This window comes from Anser anser, assembly GCF_964211835.1.
Source record: "Anser anser genome assembly, chromosome: 10".
Lineage (NCBI taxonomy): Eukaryota > Metazoa > Chordata > Aves > Anseriformes > Anatidae > Anser > Anser anser.
The window spans coordinates 11320228-11343963 of record NC_139730.1 but is presented as its reverse complement, the minus strand read 5'-3'; the positions used below and the strand labels follow the sequence as shown (position 1 = coordinate 11343963).

At 47.2% G+C, this 23736-nt stretch overlaps 2 protein-coding genes across 3 annotated transcripts in view; both read right to left on the bottom strand.

Moving 5' to 3' along the window:
- Positions 1–9029: 9029 nt before the first annotated feature.
- Positions 9030–17826, bottom strand: SEC11A (SEC11 homolog A, signal peptidase complex subunit). Of its 2 annotated transcripts, XM_083850449.1 has the most exons (6): positions 17668–17825; positions 17466–17575; positions 14941–15090; positions 11129–11248; positions 9476–9533; positions 9030–9316 (listed from the first exon to the last, which is right to left on the bottom strand). In XM_083850449.1, exons 1-6 carry the CDS (start codon positions 17716–17718, stop codon positions 9266–9268), a joined length of 540 nt encoding a protein of 179 aa, XP_083706575.1. In that variant the 5' UTR covers positions 17719–17825; the 3' UTR covers positions 9030–9265. The 2 variants fall into 2 exon arrangements, with proteins under 2 accessions (XP_083706575.1, XP_083706576.1); XM_083850450.1 differs by lacking the exon at positions 11129–11248 and having other exon boundaries at positions 17668–17826.
- A 113-nt stretch (positions 17827–17939) lies between these two features.
- Positions 17940–23736, bottom strand: part of ZNF592 (zinc finger protein 592) — a 41897-nt gene continuing 36100 nt past the window's right edge. Inside the window, exons 9-10 of the mRNA XM_083850448.1 lie at positions 21134–21269; positions 17940–19841 (exon numbers count right to left, since the gene is read on the bottom strand). Of these exons, the coding sequence (XP_083706574.1) occupies positions 19311–19841; positions 21134–21269 (667 nt within the window). The 3' untranslated portion in view covers positions 17940–19310. The remainder of the gene's footprint in view (positions 19842–21133; positions 21270–23736) is intronic.

Below are 23736 nucleotides of genomic sequence, written 5' to 3'. Positions count from 1 at the left end.
TTTCTGATCCAAGGTTGCTCTGTACAACCCCGGCTGCACCACTGCCTCCTTGAGAAGGCAGCAGGAGAAGGCAGGGCAGTTGCTGCTGCAGCCGGTGCTCCAGCTGCACACGCAGGCTTCTTACCCCTTTCCTCCTGCAGCCTGTGTTCCTCCTCCAGTACCCTGCGCTGCCACTAAAACATAGCTCAAAGCATGTCGTTTCCGTTTTAAAGTCACCCATGGATGCAAAAGTGCTGGAGATTTGTGGTGTTATCTGGGAAGCAGAGCTCGGTTCCTCTGCGAATGCTTTGGTGCTGCTGGCTCCATGCACGTGCAAATGATTCTTCTACTGCTTTCCCTCCCAGATACCGAGGCTTTACTGGGGCAGCTGCGGTGTGCTCAGCCCAGCGGTCTTGTGGAGGAGCTGCACAACAAAAGTGTGTGGAAAATTCTCCCTGTGGCAGAGTCCAAAGCCAGCAGGACTGGGTCTGGCACTTGCATGAGCTGCTGTGTCACTGCACGCGAGCAGCAGCGGGTTAGAGCGAGACAAGGAGATACCTGTAGGATTACGGAGGATGAAGCTGGGGATGAAGTGATACCAATTACAGAGAGGGCAGAGAAACAAGTCGTGGGCAATTACAGCACCTACTGAAGTGTGACAGGGTTAAGTCCTGCACCTGCAGGGCAGCGCAGTGCTCCTGGGAGATTAACTGAGAGGGGAAGGCAGCCTGAGGGACAGGGACTGTCACCTTCCAAGCAGCAGGAATCAGCACAGCATTTCAATCAGGGTGAAGGCTTTTGTTCTGATCTGATTTTAACTAGACACACAGCCAAACTGACAAAGATCTTTCCTCTTTTTCAGCTGGCATCTGCAGGTGTTACCTCAGCCAGGGTGTGAGAGGAGGAATGGATATTTCTGATCCCCACGCTACTGATGAGGGACTGCAAGGCACAACGTTTCAAGCCAGGCTTGGGAAAGGCTGGGAAAAGGAAAGTGGGGAGCTTTCCCATCAGAGCATAGTAACAAATGCTCAGAAACTGACGGTACGCTGTGTTAATTGCCGAGTACTGAGGCTTGGCCAGATGGGGTGTGGGGAGGTTTGAGTGACACGGGCCCGTAACCCTGCTTTCAAGCCGGGGAACAGCTGCTCAGGGGCTTGGTGCGGGCTGGAAGTGGGAGCACGATTCATGGCAGCTAGTGGGGTTTTATGGAAAACCGTTTGTGAAAGTGACCTGAGCTCACTGCTTGCTGAGCAGCTGTGTTGGTGCTAAAGGGAGCTGTGCAGGCAGGGTTTGAGAACACCGACTTCAGCCTCTGCAGTGGTCTTGTTAAAATCGAGCGTGGGGCTGGGGTGAGCTGGTCACACTGCAGCGAAGTCACTCCCTTCCTGAGCAGGCAAGAGGGCTCCTTCCTCCATTGTCACCATGAGACTGAACAAATGCAGCTTGAGAGGCGGCTGCAACAAAAGTGACCTTGTTTACAAATGGAGACCAGGTTTCCTCAGGGTTTTTTAATCTGCATCGTCTCTGCAAAGAGGTGATGTTGTTCCTAATTCGGGAAAAATAACTGGCACCCACACTTGAGGGCACCTGCCTGGGGAGGCATGGCGACCCAAACTCCTGTCCCTGGTGTGGTTTGTGATACATTTTCTGCCTCTGCCTTCCTTCAGCTTTGGCGTGCAGAGCTGGGCTCCCCAGGGGCTGCACACCCCTCTGCTGCGCAGCAGGGCAGCCGGTGCCTGGTGGCAGTGGGGGCTGGAGCCTGCTGATGGGACAGCCTTGGTCTGGGCCCTGCTGGGACCTCCAGCACTTGGGACAGGAATTGTCACGCCAGTGCTCCTCCGTGGCTTGCTCTCTGCAACTCAGCAGTTCACTTCACCAACTGCTACCAGCCGCCAAAGAAATCTTCCCAGCTAATATATTAAAAAAAGGCAGTACAAATTCTATTTTAGAAATTGATTTTACCAGCAAAGGTCACCACACTGGCTTCCGCAGGTGGTTGCCTGTCAGCCACCAGCTTCCTGCAAGTGCCTTGCAGTGGAGCCGGGGAAGGACAGAGGTGACTCAGCATACACTGGACTTCTGATAGATGGCTTTGTCCGTGAGGCAGCGTGTCTGCACAGAACTCACCATCCCCTTTCCCAGCAGGATTAACCCCCAGGGCTGGGCTAGAGCAGCCTGCAGGCACCTCTCTGCAGCCCTACATGGATCCACACCCTCCAGGAGCTGTTCCATCTCACCCAAAGTAGCCTAAAGTCTCTAAAGATCCTTCAGCTTGCACCGTTGGCTCCCCCTGATGCTTCCAGTTGGAGGAAACAGAGATGGTCTGTTTTGCTCTCTATTTTTCCCTAATGATTCTCACTTGTGATTTATTTTCTCGATGGCTACTGACCACTGAAATGACATTTTCATAGCACAGTCTGTTACAACCCCAGCGTTCCAGATGGTAACACTTAACTCAGAACCCGTTGTTTTATAAATAGAGTTAAAATTGTTTTTTCCCCATGTGCACCATTTTATATTTATGTACATTTGAATTTCATTTTTTTATTGCCCAGTCTCTTTGCACAGTTGGCCTTCATCCACACAACCCTGAAGAACTTTGTATCAGCACCAAACTTCAATATTTGCCTTCTTTTGCTGATCATTTTTGAATATGCTGAGAGCAGTCCCTGCACAGCTCCCTGGTGTTTTCTGCTACAGAAACAGATTGTTTCCTCCTACCTTTTGTTCCTTACCTTTTAGCAAACGATTTCTCCCTCTAAAGACCTCCCCTCCTATTCCAGGTCTGCTTCCTGTCTTTAGGAGCCTTTGCTGATGAACCTTGCCAAACACCTTTGAGAAATGCAGGTGGATGATCCCAGTGGGCTCACTTGCCCACACACCTCCTGAATCCTTCAATGAGATCCAAGCTTACTTTGACAAGAAGTCCTACTTCTTTCCAGCCCACAGATCTGGTTTATAGCCTGCAGATCCCCATGTCTCCAGCCCAGCCATCTCTCTGTCCCCTGGTGCCATGGTGGGTTTTACAGGACAGGTATTCGCCACAGCTAATAGCTTGACGCTTTCAGGTTTGCGTCCCATCTGAGCCCACGAGCAGCTCCATCCAGGCCTGGGTCTTTGTTGTCATTCTCTCAATCACTGATTTCTTCTGCAGGTTCTTCTACTGCTGGTGTCCAGAAGCTGATGGCAGCACACTACACCTGGGGTGTCCCCTTCCTTATCAAAGAGCAATGTTTGTCTGTGTAGGGCTGATGTGAGTACTAACAGACCTGTGAAACAGGCACTAGTAAAAAATCCTCCAGATGCACCAAAGACAAAGCAAGTTTTCACCAGGGAAAGCATAGCTACCTTCCCATAGCTATGCAAAACAAACGTATCAAAAAACTGCACAGCTAAGAAGGCCTTGCTAACACTGAGCTAAGAGCGGGCAAACTTAATAGACCAATCTGGAAATGTCATGGTTCATAGGGTTTAAAGCAAGGTCCATTTTGTGTCTTCCCTATTGAATTACACTTTGATACTTTGGCATTGACTAATGCATCTCCCAGTGAGGTGGCCAGTCTGGCCTGGGAGGGACTCTGAGCTGGAGAGCTCCAGAAACACAGTGCAGATGCTCCCAGGCCCTGAAAATATCTACTGGGCAGGCAAATGCATACTCAAAACCGATGGCTCTAATAAAAAACAAAGAGCAAAGGCCTCAAATCCCCCTATATGTAACTCTCAGAGCTCCTGGTGCCAATAAAACTCTTAGCAGCAGCTACATTCTTTCGGCTTCCTCTTCACTGCTTCTCCAAAGCCAGGTCAAATTTAAAGTCCTGTCGTATGCCCGAGGGTCTGTTTTGATGCATTTGTCTCTTATTTACAAAAGATTAAATCCCTCTGTTACATTCATTCTTCCACAGGCAACAACTGTTGTTTATAAAAGATAAATCTTGAAATCTTGCACATCTTGTTTTCAACTCTTTTTCAATTTTCATTTAAGCAGTAAATGAGTTGTGGTTTTCCCTGAGGTTTCCCACTCACTCCACACCCACTGGACATGGTACAAATAACGGCTTTGCAAGAAGACTTAGAAGAAAATCTTGTTTTCTTGCAGGCAAATCCAGGCCTAGCTCAGAAGTGTCCCAACCAGAATTACGTGGCAGAAGTCTGACATCCCTGTTTGAGTGAAGTGAGGCTTAGAGAAATTAAATTGAAGTTCATTTTCTCTACATTATTTTTACTTTTGTCTCTCTGGAAACTAAAGCCCTGCAAGGCTGGTTTCTATAGGAGAACGAGAGATTGGAGAGGAAAAGCGATAGCAAGATACTCAGCAGAAAGTGCTCCAGGAAGTGCTTTTAAATTATTAAAAAGAATGAGCAGAAAAGTCGAGATGAGGAGCTCGGCAGAGAGAGCAAGAGCTAGCGAGTGTGTCTGCGCAGTCCTGGATCACAGGGGGTACATTTCTAATCTGTCCCTAATCAGGCAGCTCTCTGTGCAGAGATTTGATTTCCCCCAAGGTTTAGGGAGCTCTGCTAGATCAAGCATTCAGAAGACCTGCTGGAACTGAACATGTGCAGGAACTGCCCTGCGAGCAGGACAGCTTCCACTCCTAACACACGATGTGCTCAGCCAGCAGGACCCACAGGCAGGCTGTGCACCGTGGTGAGGTGGGACTGTGCGCAAAGGAGCATTTGTTGCAGGACCTGAGAGGCAAGTGGGGCCAAGGACACGGCACCAGCAAAGCCACACGAGGGGCTTCTCATGGCTGGGCAGGCTACCAACAGCGGTGGAGCCACCTGGCTATGGCTAAGAAGATCCAACAAGATCCACCTTGCTCCTTCCCACACGCTGACTCCGGATCTGCTGTTTTCTGGTGGGTGAGCAAGTGGAGTGGCCGGGTGCCTAGGGCAGAAAGGGATGGAAGTATTGCAAGGGAGGGCAGAAGGTAAAGGAGGCAGGAAGCTATTAAATTGGCCCAAGACGCAATGTAGGTGCTGTTTCTCTTTTCCCAGCAGCCAGAGCTGAGACATGCGGACCAGTCATCTACTACACATCAGCCAGCACCAGGATCTGCTGACATGGATGGGAACTGAAGGCTGTGCCTGTCTGGCATCACCCAGGCGCACCTGGCAGTCGGAGGACTGGAACCAGGACACTCCTCGTCTGATTCAGCCACTGAGTCACCCGCACCGTGTGGGTCCTCAGCTGGGGAGATGGACACATCTGCTCTGCGTTGGCACAGGAGCTACCTCTGAGTGACGAGCTCTGCCTAAGCCACCTCTCCTCACTTGGTACCTCTGCTTAGCTTGTCCCAGGAGCTGCATGGTGGGTTTGCGGTCACGCATTTCTCTAGCAGGAAGCTGTCTTCTAACCATACACAAACAAGGCTTTGCCTTGCAGAGTCTTCTCTGAAGAACTAAGGTTGACCTCTTCTGGTTATAAAGGCAGTAAAGCCACCATGAGATCACCAGGTCTTTTTAAAGAAAGCACGCAACCAATCACCTTACAAATCCAACCTCTAGAACCACTCTGCTAAGCAATACGCCTTGGCAGATCTAGATGAAAACAGGGTAAAGCTGATCACTGCTTAACTGACAACCATGCATTCAAGCATCATAAACCTACAAAGACAGCCTTTGTCTCGAGGAGCTTCAATTTTCAGCATGTTACTCCTTACAGCTCACTTCCCATCCATCGTGCTTTCGCTTAAGCATTCAGTTTTCCTTTGAAAAAAAGAGTTCACCAACAGAATTCTAGCAGTGATCAGAAACACTCCAGCACTGCTTTGCTCTGATGAGACAGCTCCTGCCCATGAAGGAATCTGTACATTGCAGAACTGTGCCCTGAACTGCGGATGTGAAGGAGCAGTAATTAGGCAATGACATTGTCTACCAGAAAACCTGCTCTGTTTGGCTGTAACCACAACAGAGCCTGTGGCAGTCTTAGACCTGGTGGATTTTTTTCCTTTTATTTATTTTTTTTTGGTCTTTATAAACCAGACCTTTCAACACCCACATACTTTACAAACAAATCCCATTCCTGCTGTGACACAAAGGTCTCCATGTTTCCTAAGCCACCCTGAGATCCTTAAGTCTCAAAGGTTTTGCTGCAACCGGCCAGGCAGCTTCACCTTTAAAAGAAGAATAAAACTGAAATAAGACACAAAGACACAGCATGTCCTAGCAGCAAAACCCCTGGCTCTGCGGGAGCACAACAGCACTCACCAGACATTTCAGCATTAGCACCCAGCTGAACCAGAGATCCTGCATGCTCCGTAGCTTTTCTGCTCAGCAAAGCAGAATAAGAGATGGGGACAGAGCCAGCAGCAACTCTTTGTCATCCTGCCCCCACGTTCCCAGTTTCCAGCCTGTGCAGGCTCGTCCCCGGCACCTTCCCTTCTCACAGCAGCAGGAGAGGCATTACACGGATGCGGGATGTGATGTGGGAGGCAGTGCGGGAGCTGGTGGGTGTTCGAGCTGTGAGTGGATTAACTGCTTATTTATCCTCGCTCTAATTAGAGTCAACACTTCATTTCATGACTGCAGATAACACAGAACCACGTTGTCAGCTACACTGAGCTGAAAATAGGCAGAACATGGGCCATAGAAGTAATTTCCCAAATGGCCCTGACAAACACTGAAGCTGGGGGCTGCAGTGGGAAATACTCTACCCTTTACCCCAGCCACCCTGCGTGTTTGAAACTCTTCCTGCTCAATTACACCGTATGGCACCATGCAAGAGCAAGCCTGGGAAAGGCACACCTTCCTGCGAGAGCCCAAGCGTGGCCTTGCACCCACGTTTGCAAGGAGCATGTCCTCAGCCGCACTGACTGCTGACACCTGCTGCCAGCAGCCCGCAGCGCCAGCAGGGTGACCACAACCAGGACAGGTGCGTTGTTATTTCCAAACAACTAAAATGACCACTTCTCATCTCTCGGAGCTGGGGTTCTGCAGATGCTCTTTCAGAGCTAATCCTTACTTCCCCTACAATCAGAATTCCTTTGCATTTTAGTTTTTTTTTTTTTTTTGGTTAAATTCTCAGTGACAGTAATACAACTGCTTCTGTGTGCTCAGGTTTTTGCAAAAGGTGTGAAAGCGAGAGGACTCAGAGAACAGCACCTGCAGCACTTTCAGCAGGCTTTCACTGAGAGGTGTTGATTAGCAGACTTCAGAAAAGCTTGACTCCGTCCTTTATATGATACCAAGTTAAAACAATCTTTGCACAAAGCAATTCAAGCCAAAGGCAAAATGGGGAACAGAGCCTCAGCTTCAACGCTACCTGCAGATGCAGAAACATTGCTCCAAGTCCTCAGGAAGGTGCTCAGCAGCCCTCAAAGAGAGATTTTATGTTCCCTCACTGCTGCCTGGGTTTGTCTTTGACAAAACATCCCCTCCCTCACTCCAGCATCTTGTACAAACTGTGTCCGAATTGTCTTCTCAAGGACTCCAACACTGGAGTGGCAGATACAGATTTCTATTACTGAGTAACATAAGTTAGAAAAAAACAAAGAGCCACAAGGCCCAAGGCTCAGTGCTAGCGGCTGGACCTTTTTGTAGACTCTTAGCACTGTCCTAAATATAAGATACTTCCTTGCTGCAGCCAACCCAGGGAACAAACCACGTGGTTAAACCAACTGTCTCTACTCATTTTGGGATACCACAGGTCAGTACAGCTACCGAGTGTTAAACAAATGGCCCCACGGTCATGGCTAACAGCACAATCCACCTCTACAGGTGGCACAAGCCTAGCAAGGTACATATGCAAGAATCTGAAAACAGACCATAAATGCCCTGTTGGGTTTTGTCCTTACCCTTCCTGACTGCTTTTACCCTACACAAGCTGCGTGTGTGACAGCAGTAATCATCTTCAGTGATCCCTGTTGCTGTGCAATCCTAGAGCAGTCATGAAGAAGAGGAAATAGAGGATGCGGTGAAATGCACCTGAAGTAAAACCTGCTTTGAACTCTCAGCAGGTTTTGTAAGATCGAGAAGAGAGCTGTTGATCCAGGGAGAGCACAAGGGGGGAGGAGACAGGCTCCTGCTGCCAGGGGAAGCTGTCTAGTGAGGCAACTGGTAAGTAAACTGCACAAGGGGTCAGACAGCCTGAGCTGGAGGCAGCAATTGCAGCGCGATGCCAGTGGCTGTGCTCATGAAGATCTGCCCTAACAAAAGGAAAGTAAAGTCTTTCCATAAGTCAGTATAGATAGCACAGAGGTAAGTTATAATGGTCACACACTCCGTGCAAGCAGCACAAATTTGCTTAGAAGCAGATAACTACCGAGCCTCTGCTTTATACCTCCTCCTCAGACTCTCCTGTGACACCACATCTACACAAGCACGATCACTAACCAGACTGGGAAGCTCAGAAAACAAGCAATTGCACATGGCAATGAGTGTTTTCTTCTTTAAAACCTCTGTGCAGTTGGGGTTCAGCCAGAAAGTAGCTTCCAGATGAGCTGTAAGACATGGCCAGCTGTGGAGACCCAAATCCCATTTGCAAAGTGTAAAAAAAAATGCCTATTCCATCCTACTAAATCATCCCTGCTAAACAGCTGTGGATATTTCCCATCACAATTCTTCTGTTACTTAGTGCCACTCTGGAAGCTTGTGCACAAAGTAATCCTTTGTCATCTTCTGCCCAAAAGACACTGCAGTCCTTAAGCAGATTATTTCGGTGTGATTTACAGGAACACAGAAAAGTTGAACGGATCTACAGCTCAGGACTGCTTACTCTCCAAAAACAAATGAGAGGAGCAGCTGCCCATCTGTAAAGAGAGGACAAGCCAACTCACTGGGCTCTAGGAGTCAGTCTGCGATGGCAAAGCCCACCCCCCTCACAGGGAAGCTGGGCAATAACGAAGAACATGGCGGGCTTATACTGGGCGAGATGCAAAATCTTTATTCCAGTTCTGAATTGGAAAAAAAAAAATCACCTCCACATGTCACTATTTGACAGTTCAGTCAGCATGGGGAGAGGTCTTGCCCAGTGGAGGCACAGACTTAGAGGACACAGTCCTGTAGGCACTTGGAGAGGAAGCTCAGCTTCAAAGTACAAACACTGAACAGTTTGGCTTAAACTTTTAATATAAAAACTCACTAAAAATGCTAAAATGTGACAAACCATTGGAAATACTGTGACAAACATTTGCCCTTACGCAGTATAAAACAAAACAAACCCAAACTTGCAAGAAGCTTTGAAATGTATGTTTTCTTCTTCCTCCCGGCACACTGGACCATCACCTACTTAAAATGTTCCTCTACAAAATCCATGGCATCTTCGCTGCGTACTTCACCGCAACAGGCTACTCTCGATGGACCAGCACAAATAAACCCAGTAGAAAGAGGACTGCATACTGCAAGAGAAAGCAGAAGAGACAAGAGTGTGCACTCACATCTAAAGATGCAGAAACAGCAGCAAACACACAGGGCAAACAGCACTCTGCTTACCAAGTTCTCATGAGGTAATTTTAGCTGGGGTGGGAGAAGCAGGGAAAAGATGAAAGAACTCTTACCTTAAATTTTGGATAATCATTCATTAAGATGGTCACTATTCCAATATAGGGCACAAATCTACAAAGACAGAAATAAAAATAAAAAAGAGAGTATTCAGGATTGCATACGGAATAGGCACTGCCCTGTACAAAGGAAGTGTTTGCTGTACAAGCATGCTTTGTATAGCTGGCTGCTATGGTTAAACATCTTGGGATTCTTCCTGACAAGCAGGGAAGCCACAGCAGCAGGCACTGAGTGGATATGCAACCCCAGTGCGTGTTTTAGCCTCTGCCTTCTTTGGCAGAGGTGCAGAAGCAGGCTGCCTTCATTCCTGCCTGATGGGGTTCTTTACCTCTACTAACATAACTGGTGATTTTTTCCTATCAACCCTTTAGGTTCTTGGCCCTCAAGAGCTCAATGGCACCTTGGAGCAATCAGACCTATTGAGGTACTGCTAGGAAAAAGGTTATCCATTTCACCCGTGCTCCCTTGCTTGCACCTTCAAACAGGCTAGCTTTCCTGAGGGCCACTGTAAAAGGAGCAGAGGCCTGGCCAAAAGGCAGGTTCCCTTGGATCAAACAAGGCAGAGTCAATCAAATTGCTCATTATGCTTGGTGTGCTGCAAGGCAATTCAACCAAGTTCAGCAGTCACCACCTGCAGCTTGTCACTGGTCCTGTTTCCCCAGCTCCTTTCAGCACAGTAAATCCACATCCAGGTGCCAGCAGGCTCCTAACATGAACCACTGGAAATAAAACGTGGCTGTAATACCAGCTTGTTTTCTGAGGAGGGAGGGAGGGGTAATCAGTATCAGGTTTGCAAAGAATCGATTTAAAATAAATGAACAGTGGACCTGCCTTGGGATAGATGGATTTGGCACAAAAACAGTTTAGCTTGTAGAAACCTTAGCGACTGCTATAGCGAAGAGCAAAATCTAAACAGCCCTGAGTCAGCTATCTAATCCCAATTATTCTAATACTCTTGATGGCTAACTAACGTGACGTGCTTATGCATGATCTGGGATGTGAAAAAAAGCTTAATGGTGAGGGGAGGGGTTTTGTTTTGATTTTTGTTTGTTTTTGTTTTAATTTTAGTGCAATTATCAGGATGACCAAGTTCTGTCAATATGGTGAGTACTGGAGCTCTTTTGTCTAACTGAAGGAAGGTCCTCAGGAAAAAGGACAATTCTTAGAAGAAAAGACCAAGCAAGCCATGGAGATTAGAAACAGGTGGTTGTTTCCTCCTATGAGAAGGACGAAAGAAATACTGAGCAAGCAGGCTCTCGGGCCTCCATCAACTGATGATAACTGGTACCACTTGAGAACCTTATCTTTCACACAGGGGATTCCACATTAGAAATTTGGATTTCGCTTCCCTGGAAAGACTCTGACTTGCAAAATAATTTTGATAAAATTCTCATCGTGCCTTAATGCCTGAGCATGCACTGCCTTTGCACTGGTGTCCACTCAATGTCAAAATCTCAGGATGCAGCTCGCAGCTTGATGCCTTCACTTAAACAAGCTCAGAACTGAATTACCTTCATCTTAACTCTCACTGGTACCTTTTGAAATGGTCACAAAAACCCAGCAGGGTGAGTTCAGCGAGAGAGGGAGATTAACAGCCGGCGTTGGGGAAGAGCAATGCAAAAAGCTGCAACTTCCTCAATTTCACTTACCCTCTTGCTCTTCCTACTACGTCCTTTTTCTCCAGCCAATGTTGCCCTCGTTTGTACAGCCCTCTGTCATCAACAGCATTATTGTCTCCCTTTGTCAAAAATTTGATGTCACCGTTTTGCCTAGCAAAGATAGGATGGACAGATAAGTCAGAGAAAAAGAACTTTTCACGAGCTGTTTTAGAGCAAGCATGTTGAGACTAACACAAAGATATCAAAGCAATTGTGTTCTCGATGTTTGAGTAGAATGAAAGAGGGAAACTCTTGAGTGCAGAGGAAAGAAGATTGTTTGAGGGAAAAAAATGCAATGGAAGAGTGAATTCTGGCCCCAGCCAAGCCTTCCTGCAGAGTTTAAGAACAGAACCAGCAGGATGAGCCATTTCTAGTGAAGGTGTAGCTATTGTCTCTTTGCTTTTGACCTCTCTCATGTTGATGCTTCTTGTGTTTTATATACATATGTTGGACTCTGGGCTCTGCACTACCATCCAAAATGTGATTCTGGGGTTCAAGGATATAGCTCTACTCAGCAGCAGTCAGAAGCAAGCTGAAGCTTAGAAATTATTAAGAAAGGGGGACAGAACAAAACAAACAATACCATTATGATACTGTATGAACTCACGATGTGCCTGCATCTTGAATGCTCTGTGTAGTTCTGAACCCCCTACATCCTTTTCTGAAATGGAGAGGAAAACTGGCAAAGGTTCAGAAATAGTTAACGAGGTCTGGAACCATTTCCATACAAGAAGCAACAGACCAGGACTCTTCAGCCTGGAACAGACAGGACTGATGAGAGATATGGTGGTAGTCCAATTTAAATGAGCAACTATCAAGCAGCTTTTCACTGCCTCTTCTGATACAACACCTACAGGACATCAAACAAAACTCAGAGGTAACAAGTTAAAACAAGTGAGAGAAAGTACAATGCATAACTAACGCAGTGCAAACTAAACCACGTCTCTCTGTGGTGGGATAGTCTGGATGGCAAAAAATTACATCAGTTCAAAAAGTGACTAGATATCCCACGTAAAGGAGTAAGTGGGGCCATTAATACAGATCTATCACTTCTTGCTTGAAACCGTAATTTGCAGAAAGCAGGGAAATTGCCACTGCACACTCTCCAGTTTTCAGTTCGTCCTTAGGTGAATTAGTTAGCTTGTCAGAAACAGGATCCAGTGGTAGACAAACCTTTGCTCTGACCCGGAAACAGCTGCTGTTATGCAAAGCATGGTGTGTAAAGCTAGAGCACACTTCCACAGGCATTTCCATCCTGTTTGCTGGACACCTGGCAATGCTTGTTTTGAAGCAGCAGCTTGTGCCACCGCTCAGGGATCAGCTGGCCCGTCATCTCCCTGTGTCACCCGAAGGCAGATGCTGAGCGGCAGCGTTCCTGTTGCTCGATTCTGTCGGCTTCCTCACAGCAACAACAGATCAAATACAGCACGGGAAAGCAGGCAGACCTTCAGAGCTCCTACCGTTTTCATCACGTCCGAATACTAATCTGTGTTACTTGACATGAGAAGCTTGGAAGGGAAAAAGAGGAGGAAAAAAACAGGACAGATCTCTCTTCAAAGCACATCTGGCTCACAGTGTGGGGACAGCAAAAAACCTAGGAGCTTACAGATACGGTCTGGAAGAAGATGAAGATACCCAAAGGTGCAGATAATGTAGTTTCAATTCTGAAGACTAATCGTGAAGGAACACAACATCTTACTGAAAAGGTTCAATGCTGTATCACGAACCAGTGTGAGAATCTCTCAGTAGAGTTGCTCTGCTGTCCGAAAGGTGAAGTGAAAGCTGGTCTGGCTTTCCTGCACCAAAACCACTAAGTACATAACTTGGCAGACTCTGTGCTTAGTGATAAAGAATGAACCCCATTTCACTCTGAACATGAAGAAAAGGCTAGCAAGTAAAAAACATTTTTGCACTGAAACAATACTGATGTGAACTGGAACCCAAGTTGCTGCAAAATCACGGGCAACAGGGTTGTCCTGTTTTCCTTCATTTTGACACTCCCGTTAGGTTTCACATAGACTTTTCACAGTTTTCGTACTGTCCATGACTACAGAAAGAAACTGGACTCTGCCTACTCCGAGGACACTCTTGAATTCCAAATTCTCACTAGAAAAATATTCTTCAATTAGTGAGAGAAGCAACTGATACCTCAGAGTATGAGCTGCTTTCGATGCCCAGCTTAAGGTCACAGTACTCATTTTTCAGTTTTATCTTTACTAACCCAAGGATTAGTTTTGGGTTTGTCTTATTTTAAAATGAAAGGAAAAATACAGGAGAATGGCTTGATTTCACAAAATCTAGGACTGCTACTATGGTCCTGTTACATTTTAATAAAAACAAAAAAAAAGAGACGCTGGACACCTTAAGATCTAGTGCTGAGATAAAGCCAGGCAAAAAAAGAAAGGTGGCGATTATCTGGAGACAAACTGTCACACCACGTGTAGATTTCTGCTCCTCCTTCTCATACACTGAGAGCAGAGAGAGGACCCTGACTTTTCTCGCCTCTTCAATCATCAGTCCAAGCAGCAGCACTGGAGCCCAGATGAGGCTTTTGTATGTAACAGGGGAGAAGGAAAGTAGTGTTTCACTTAAAAGCGTTCCCAAGACATCTCAAAAAGTGCGTCTGCAGCGTTAGATACCAGATTTACCACATATAATGAGCTTATTTTGATTTTTAAATTTATGGTATTAAAACCAGTACTTTGAAAACTGACTAAACCATCATTGCAAATTTTGGGTGCAGAACAACTCGGTACAGCAATCTGTTCTGTCAACTGGGGGAGATGTCACCCTCCCTTAGCCAAGATTTAAGCTGAACTATTTACACGCGTGAAGCTGTTTGAGCTTGAAATTGGGTCAGACAAGTGGTCTGCACGTCCCAGTAGCTGTGAATGCTACAAATGCTTGGGGGAACGGAACCTCCCCATCCCATCAACCTCATTTGTCTACAGCAACCCTCAAATGCCACCTTTACACATGATTCAGGTGATTCACTAAATCTATGAACAGATCTCTGAGCCCTGGTACAGCTCCAGTCCATTCATAATGCAGCAGGCATTTACTTAGCAGAAGCAGGTGCTGGGATGCCATCCAGTTGTTGCCCTCTTCTCAGAGCTTGCTTGAAGAAAGAGGGATTTGGTTCAAGGTTTAGTTTTCACCCGAATCCCTCATGGGGCTGGCTCATATCCCCCTGGACTGCCCTTGAAGGCCTACAACTGCAGAGAAAGCCTTGCTTGGAAAACCAAACCCGAATGACATTGTTTCAGCCCTTCAGACATGCACCCTGCTAAACATGTTGAGAATGAAGAGTACACAGATAGTGCAGCGCATCTAGAGGCCCTAAGCATAGCAATGCAAAAATTCCTACAGAAAAACTCTGCGCCTCTATGAGAGCAGGAACCTGGACCAAAAAAACAAGCTTTGAAATAGTAGTATATGCTACACACAAAATGCCCTTCTTCCATAAAGTTCTACCTCTACAAACAAGAGTCACTTCACACATCCAAACCCAGCTACACCTAGAGGAGACAACACAGCAATTTGGGGTGGAAACCATGGCACAGGAGACATTAAGTGACACAGGGAGCTCGGGATACTAGTACAGACTCCCCAGCTTGTGAACTCTGCCAGCTGACCTTCATAAGGAAACCAAAGAGGCTAGATTTGGTCTGTCTGAAACTTCGATGTTACTTCCGACAGCAGGATATCCGTTACTGAACTTTCACCGTTCATTTAGCCAGGGAGATGAGGAAAAATACAATTAATTGGATAACTGCAATAAAAGCCAGCAAATTTTGACATACTTCTCATGAATTTTCAGGACACGATGGACTATAGGAATTTCCCTTCCTTCTATCCTAAAGACCACGATTTCTCCCACTCTGATTGGATCTTCAATTCGGTTTGTTAGAAACAGGAGATCTCCTCTGTGAAACGCAGGCTCCATGCTTCCACTGCAAAAGAGAAGATGAGCAATTGAGCAATATTTAAACACTCAGAATCAGGCTTTGGAGTTCATAGTCTTTTAAGAAAGATCTTGCAATGTCCTTAACTTAGACTTGTTAGGAAAAGAGCACTGCCAGAAGTCAGTGTTAAGAACATACCAAACAGGAAAAGCCTTCTGCTCTCTTCGTAACAGCTGGGCTGACGACAAGCAGCAGCAACTCTGCTTCTGAGCTCTCAGCTCGTAGTGCTACACTGGCAGTACTACAGTGGTGGGTAGCATTTTAAATTTTACTTTTTTACAGGTAGATACACGGTCTTTGTGAGCAAAGCACTGAAAACATACCAGCATTTATATTCCCATCCGGAACAAACAGACAGGTGTGCTAAAAATTCATTATTGTGATTCATCACTTCGCTTAACGTCTCATCCCAGGCACTGCTATTCAAGTTATTTTTCTCCTGTCTTGTAAATGGCAACTGTTACAAAATACTTAACCTTCTTAATTCCAAATAAATAACGCAGCACAAAAGGAAATGATGAACTTTAAGTACCGCGTGTATTTCTGTTTTATCACAAGACAGTGCAGGAGCTGCTCTTCAGAAGATAAGATCGCATCGCCGAAGAAGGGATGTGACATAACGGCCCCTGTCTTACTCACTGGGAGGTGCAGGGCGGAACGTCTCCCCTGAACTTCACAGATCCATCAGGAGTGCCACTTCCTTTAATTTGTATGAGTCTTGCTAAATGGCACGCTGCAATTAATGCTGATGTAGAAATGCACCGAAAGGCCAAGGCAGCTACAGAACACGACCTGTGCAATACGCACGCAGCGCCTGACAGTGCCAGCACCCAACGGCTGCCTGAGAACTCCAGCAACGGGAATTTGTCCCAGTAAGCAGGAGGACACGAATAACAGTGGTAGTACCCACGGCATCATGCTTTTGTGAGGCAATGTGCAACATCTGAAACACATCCACTGACGGTGATATCCCTTATTTTCAGCCACACATATATGAGGGCACGGCTACAGCTCCCCTTTTCCTGGCACTACTACAGCTCGCGAGAAGACCAGGGAAAAAAATGAGCAGCCGTGAAAGGACAGTTAGTGGATACTTGTGAGGATGCAACGTAACACTAATAACGCTCACTGGGTATTTTAGCAGCAAGCCAGTTCCCATTCAAAGATAAACTCCTCCTCACTGTAAGAGTTTGTTTCCTGGCATCTCAAAGATTTCAACCTCTTTTTACATTAATCCAGACTCGTCACATACTTCAACTATTCATGTAGCAGCAACAAGAGAGACAGGCAGGAGGTAACTGCACTGTGATGTCCTGCTGCTACAGCCTGTACCGGGGGACTGCCAGCCATTAGCCTCGTTGAGAAGGCGAGCTCCGCCACAAACTCCGCTTTCATACAGCGGTGATGCCCCAAGCAGCAGCTCTGTCACTGGTGCCAGGCCCCCTGATCCAAGGCCTTCCTTCCCCACGTCTGCCTTCACCCACGCTGCCAAGTGTTTTTCCCCAAGATTCGGCAGAAGCGGCTGGGTGGAGCTCCTGACGTATTTCTTTGAAGTCCTCCAGTTTCTTCTGTGTCCCCTGCCTCAGGATTACCCCCGTAACACACGTTTGCCAGCTGACAGAAGCAGAAAAGTAAGATGTTATTCTTACATCAGGCAACACATTCTGCCTACCTACTCCACAGAACGGCTGAGGTTGGAAGGGACTTCTGGAGGCCATCTGGTCCAAACCCTGCTCAAGCAGGGACACCAAGAGCAGGTCGCCCAGGTCCATGCCCAGGTGGGTTTGAAGATCCAAGGAAAGAGACTCCACAGTCTCTCTGGGCAACTGTGCCAGCGCTCAGTGACTCACACAGCACAGGAGTGCTTCCTGACGTTGAAAGGTCCTGACACTGGGCACCACCAAGAAGATCCTGGCACCAACCTCTCTGCAGCCTCCCTTGTATTACTTCTTCTTCCCTCTTACAGAGGCTCTTGCGCAGCCAGGGCCCGGCAGCTGGGCTGCAGGCAGGGTCTGCTGCTGCCCTGTGTCTCTAGATAATGTCCTCCAGCGGGGCTGGAGAGCCTGGAGCACCACCACCACGACCATGACCACAACCACGACCACCCTGAGCAGGACCATGACTGTGCCCATGGCCATGGCCATGACCACCACCACGACCATGACCGTGACCGTGCCCACGACCACAACCATGAACGACCGTGACTGTGACCACCGTCATGCCCATGCCCACCACCACGACTGTGACCATGACCACAACCATGAATGACCGTGGCTACCTCCGTGGCCACGACCATGACCGTGACCACCACCACGCCGACCCCCCCGCCCAGGCCGCCGCCCGCGGCAGGCCCGCGGCTGTACCTGAGCACCACCACGATGGGGCTCTCGCTGCCCGTCACCACCATCAGCCCCTTCCAGATCATGAGCGCGGACGAGACGATCATGCCGAAGTTCAGCACCTGGTAGTAGAGCTGGGGGGGAGGGAGGGGGAAGGCAACAAGGGGCGGCGCGGTCAGCCCGGGCCCTGCCGGCGCCCCCCGCCCGGCCCCGCCGCGCCCCGCACCTGCCGCCGGTTCATGCGCCGCACATCGTCCAGAAAGTCCAGCGACAGCATCGCCGCACCACGCCGGGCCCCGCGCCTCTTCCGCTTCCCCCCGCTTCCCCCCGCCGCTTCCGATCCCGCCCCGCCGCGGGGAGGAGACAGGGGCGGCCCCGGGGCCCCACCGGAGGAGGCGGGGACGGGGCAGGAGGCGGCCGCCGCCCGCCCCTCGGCTCCCTTCGTCTCCCCCGGCGCCCCCCCGCCGCCATCAAGCAAGCACGGAGCGCGGGCGGGCACTGTTGGATGCTTTTATTTGAAATACTTTGAAGTAAACATCGTAGCAAGGCACAAACGCCGCTGCGGATTAAATAGATTATGTGATGGCTTGGGAGTGCCCCCCGCTATCGTTACTCTACGTAGGCTACCTCGTAAAACATTCCCTAGGCTAATGTACACAGTATCAAAAAATACAAAGAGTCCAAACTGTTCGTATCAAAACACATTGAGACAAGAAAGTGAGCAATTCGAATGCAATAAGATAAATAGTTCTTAAATTATTTAAACATTGTCATAGTAAACAATAACGAGCAGGATTCTGGCTCAACATAAAAAATGGTACAGGAGATAACTATATTACACGAAGCATGTGTGTGCCGGGGGGACGAGCGAGGGAACAGCAGGGGCAAAGTCAATATGACCACGGGGAAATAAACGCCTCCGAAGAAATGGATGACATCGAGCTGGGGGGAGAAGCGCTACGGCAGGGGCGTGAGCCCAAGGGTGAGGTGGCAGCGGGGGCAGCCCGGCTCTGCCAGCACCTCTCCGGGGACCTCTCCCCACTGAACCCCGCCAGGACGCGGGCACCTCAGCCACCCAGAGACACCGCGGTCACGGACAGCCCTGGGGGGGGGGAGATTTTCTGCTCCGGGGACCACAACACCCCGTCCCCATTGCACCTCCCAGGCGCAGAGGCAAAGTGCCATACCCACCCACTCTCGCACAGGATGACAGCGACTGCGAAACTCTCCTTCAGGGCGAGTAAGATTTGTGACATTTCATTAAATTACCTTTCAGAAAATAAGATTGTTATTAGGGCAGTAAAATAAACGGAAGCTGGAGTACAGCTTGAGCCTGTCCTGCGGAACACAGACGATCTCAGATCGGCCAGTGCGGTCCTGACGAGTGTGTTCTGCTGAGACAGCATTATGAATTAAAATGAGTAAAAAAAGGCAGGATGGGAAGAGAAAAATAAGTCATAAATAGGAGAAAAAAGAAAGCGAGACAGGGAAGGCAAGGCAGGGGCTCTGGGCAGAGGCTGAGGCAGTGCACGCTCAAAGGAGGAGAGCTCATCTTTAGGAAACTGCAACTGCAGAAAGTGCTCCTTGATCCTCAGGAGCTGGACAAGCTCCAGCGAGGATTCTCGCCCTGCTTTCCCTTTTCACCTCTCTGATCTGGCAGAGAGTTAGTGCTTAGGATGAAATGGCAGGGTTTTTTCTTTTTTAAATTTCCCTTACAAATGGAAGTTAACGGAAAGCAATGTCCATCCCGAGAAATCAACAGAATATTTCAATGATTTGCCCCATCCCCACCCAGTATTTTAAGTAAAAACCCCCGAACAAAAAACCCCAACAGACCAAAAGGGTTTTTGTTTCATTTTGTTTTTGTTTTTAAGTCTTAAGAGACTTTGAATGATTGTTCTGAGAGGTGCTATTAGGACCCTCCACACCACACGTCTGCCTGTGTTCACAAAGAGCTGAGTCAGTTTTGCACTCTTTGCATTTCAGGTTTTCTTCCACCGTAGTGTTCATCTCGCCATTATACCCCTCATGTCCGTTCTCATTCATCTCTGCTTGTAACTTCGCCCTTTCCTCTTCTTCCTCCTCCTGCTCCTCCTCCTCTTCTTCCTCCTCCTCCTCCTCCTCTTCCTCCTCATCTTTTACTTTGTGAACGATGAAGAGGTGTCTGTTCAGAGAGATGTGAGACGTGTAACACAAGCCGCAGAACAAGCACTGATACGTGGAGCTGTCTGTCTTGTGCTGAGGTATGTGTTCCTGAAACTCAGTACTGATGTCTGTTGCAAATCCGCATTTAGCACATTTCCAATGCGCTTTCAGTTTTTTGGCTGACGGCGCGTCTGAACCTGCAGTGGTCTCTGCCTGACCCAGCTCATCCGTTGCCATCCTCTTTGGAGATCTTGCCTTAAAAAGTAAGATGGAAAAAATTACATTATTGTTCGAAACCATGTAAGAATAAGTGTCTTAGACTGCTGAACTCCACACATGCATTTGAAAACATCTGAGGGCGAATATATGTATGTATTTTGTTACTAACTAAATAATGGCATGCCTATGGGCTCTTCTTGCATTGTCTTCCCTAACAACACCTAAACACCTCGGGGTTACTGCAATGCCTAGTCCATCCTTCATCCCAACACACAGGATCTCAGCTGCTGTCCTGCAAAGTGAGATGGGAGCTCTGGGAGGGGCTGGCTGGGCAGAAACATGATGGGAAGGTGAACTTGAACATTTTCCCCTCTACTCAGGCTTTTTCTTTGTGCCATCTCTCATTAACTCATCCCCTCTGCCTTATAATCCCGCAGCGTGCTTTTCCTCCCACGAGGATGGCTCGCTCGCATATGTCCCTTCATGTGATTTTGTTATCTCCTTATCCAGCAGGATTGTGCAGTCTTTGTTTTGCACACACTTAGGCTTGTATTTGCAGACACAGCTAGAGCTGTACGAAGCAAACTGCCCTAGACACATCAGCTCTGCTTGGAGAAAGCAGCCACCAGCTCATGGAAGTGAATTCCAGGTTTCCCTTTCACTACACCTGTGACCACAATACAAATACAGCATAAATACAGAGGGGACTCAGTCTTGGTTGCAGTCCCTCTGTGCTATGGTACTGATGAATGACAAACAGCAGTAATAAGGAAAACCTACTTCTATTTTTAAAGTAAATGGAACAAAGAAACCCAGTCAGGCAATCCTCCACTCCAAATCAACACATAACAAAATCAGTTGAACATTTGCTGAAAAAAAAATGCATAGTCCTACTTAGGAGGAACACCATACGGTAACATATAGTAAAAAAAACCACGGGAGAAAGCAGAAAAATGTACCATGCACATACATCTAAACAAAACAACACCATGGCAAGGGAAAATGAGTGTAAAAACAGACCTAAATAAGCTCTGGTTACAAAGCAGCCTGGAAAAAGGTCAGTTAGAGACAGGGCCACACATTCAAAAATAATCGAAAAATGCAAAATACATTGCCCTGGTGCTGCCACAGCTCAGCTGCGCTTTCATTTCAAATCACAACACTTCTAGATAGCAACAAACTGTATGGAGTTTACAGAAGAGGAGGGCAATCTGCCCAATGGACGTGAGAGGGCTTTACTGCCGCAAGGCTGCAGCTCGACACAACACCCCAAGTGGACAGCTGCTCGCCAGGTACGCTTATTTTTTTTTAACAAAAATATCAGTTACTTCTGCTGCGTCTCTCTCTGGAGCTTTTGCTTTGGCCATCTGGGATAAGTCTGGGTTTTTGATGCCATGCATGAGGCTGATGTGATTCTCCAGCATGAATGGCTGAGGAAATGTCTGATTTTCATCTGTGCAGTACCTTGGAAACAAAAAAGGAAGAAAATTTATTAAGGGAGATGCCCAACTGTTCATTTCATCCTAACAGCTCTTCGTTATGTGCCAAACCAAGAGGTGTCGTTGAAGACAGAAGCTGGTGAGTAATGTACTATTAGATTACCAAAAGAGGCAGCAAATCACCGTTTTAATAATACAATGTTATCCCTGACAGAAATCTAGAACAGTTTAGAGTTTACCACAGGAAGTATGAATGAGAACGAAAGTAGGACACACATTATTTACAGTACAGTACTTAATAAATACAGGGATGAGTGGAGATCAGGCCCGCTGTGATACATGCCACACAAGCACAAGGTAAATAATCAAGATGGAAAAAGAATGGGAGAAGAACAGCTCTCAGTTGAGAGACCTCATGACCTGTGGAACACAGAGGAGCCTTGCAGCAGAACCAGGCCTGCACCCAGAACTCCCACGCACCAGTGCAGCACCGCATCCACAAGACAATATTTATCACAGCACACTTAAAAATTCTTACAAAACCCCTGCACTTCCAGCCTTGATAACAAGAATCTAGTCAGGAACACTCACAAATGCATCATTTATGCGTAATCGCACCTTAAAACTTGGATGGCTTCAAGAGGTGCCAGAAACCACGGTGACATTTCAAAAGGAGATGTGGAAGGGTTGAGCCAGCTATTCACCGGCCCTCCTGGGTGACCAAGGTCTACTGCAAGTAAGTGCCAGGTCTCTCAGGCACATAAACCACCCCTCTGCAGCATGGTCAAGCACGCAGAGTAGTACTCCGTTAGCAGCTGGGACACCCAGGATGGACTTTGTGCTCTTCTGCAGACTGCCAGCACGACATAGGGAAGGTCCGTAAGCTATGCATTGACCCGAGCAATGAGGCAAGTAACATCAGACTTCTCTGAAATGCACAAATTGCACTTGAAACGTAGGCAGCAGGGGATGAAAAGCAGCACATCGGAGATTAAGTATCTCTGGGCAACAAAGACATTTTTAACAGCAGACAAGAAGACGATTCCTACTGATCTTCCAGCTTCTCTACTGAATGGAAATTAAACAACTGTCATTAACAATATGAAAATACAGAAGTGCTCACTGAATATTTCCGTTTTTTAACAGGAACTGTTTGGATGATAAATCAATATTTAATAATGATGGAATTTTTCTCCCTCATGAAGGCAAGACAAGAGGTTATTAAGTGGCATTTATCAAAACCAAACAAGTTGAAAAATCAAGCGTTCCAGACAGTTTGTACTTAAGACTTGGAAAATAAGAGCAAGTTCCGATAACAATAACCAAGTGCATTATGAAAGAAAATACATAAAACATCAGAATATTTTGCAATTTGTTTTAGTTTGGAATTCTTTTCATTGGAAAAGATGCTAAAAGCTGGGAAAAGTTGGTAGAAGATGCTTTCCTAATTATTCCAGTGACAAACTTTGCATGAGGGTATTTAATCAAATCCTCCAGCACTGATTTCTCCCTACAAAGTTAACAGAAGGCAGAGGCCTAAGCATGGCCGCGGGAGAAGGGGAAATCACAGCTTGAAATGTTAGCAATGAGAGGGCAACTACAAGACAGCACACCGGAGTCTCAGAAATACTTGACTAATGGATTCAATAACAAATTTCACTCATACTTCTGGCCTTCATGTGGAAATTTAGGAGTAGAGGATGATGTGAAGTTAAGGCACCAGGACTGATACAAAGTTCTTGGTAGGAAAAAGAAAAACAACAGCACTCAAGCAAAAAGGAAAGCAGCAGCAGAGACGTGATGCGTTACAGAGTGCAGAAAGGAGCCAAAGAGGAATTCAAAGAGATGAAGGAATCACAAGTGGTAGTAATGAAGGTGAGTTTTATAACAGCACTCTGCACAACCTAAAAGGGATTGAACCAGTTCAGAAACAGGTTTTGGAAAAGACCCAAGGGACGGAGAGTCTTCCGCATCTCCTGGTGTAGAGGCTGTTCTCAGGTCTAAGGCACACAGGCATGAAGGCAGCTGGAGGAGACACCAAGGGCAGACAAAGACAGGGTAAGTAGATAGGGAGGAACATGTCCACAGAGGCTTGGTAATGAGATGCACTGAGGTCAACTAGCTGACAAAGGGAAGACCATCCAGAAGACCTTGGATCCAAATAAAGAGCAGCTGTTGGAGACTCTGGCATAAGATCTTCAAGGAAGAGACCTAATGTGAAGGGTGCTATGATTTCAGTAAGTCTTCCGCTAGAACAATTAAAGAGGGCACCACCACTGTCCAATTATGACTTCATCAGCAGATTTTGAGAAGGAGCAACTACAAACTTGAGAATTAAATACAACCACAATTCACTTGAATTTGTAGCTGTGTCTGCTGTAAATATAGGATGACCACAAACCCTTGGGTAAACTATGGATCCACAACTGCATGCTGAGAAGTAACAGAAAAACTGCATTCCAGGGTCTGTACAAGTTAACGCATCTAATCTA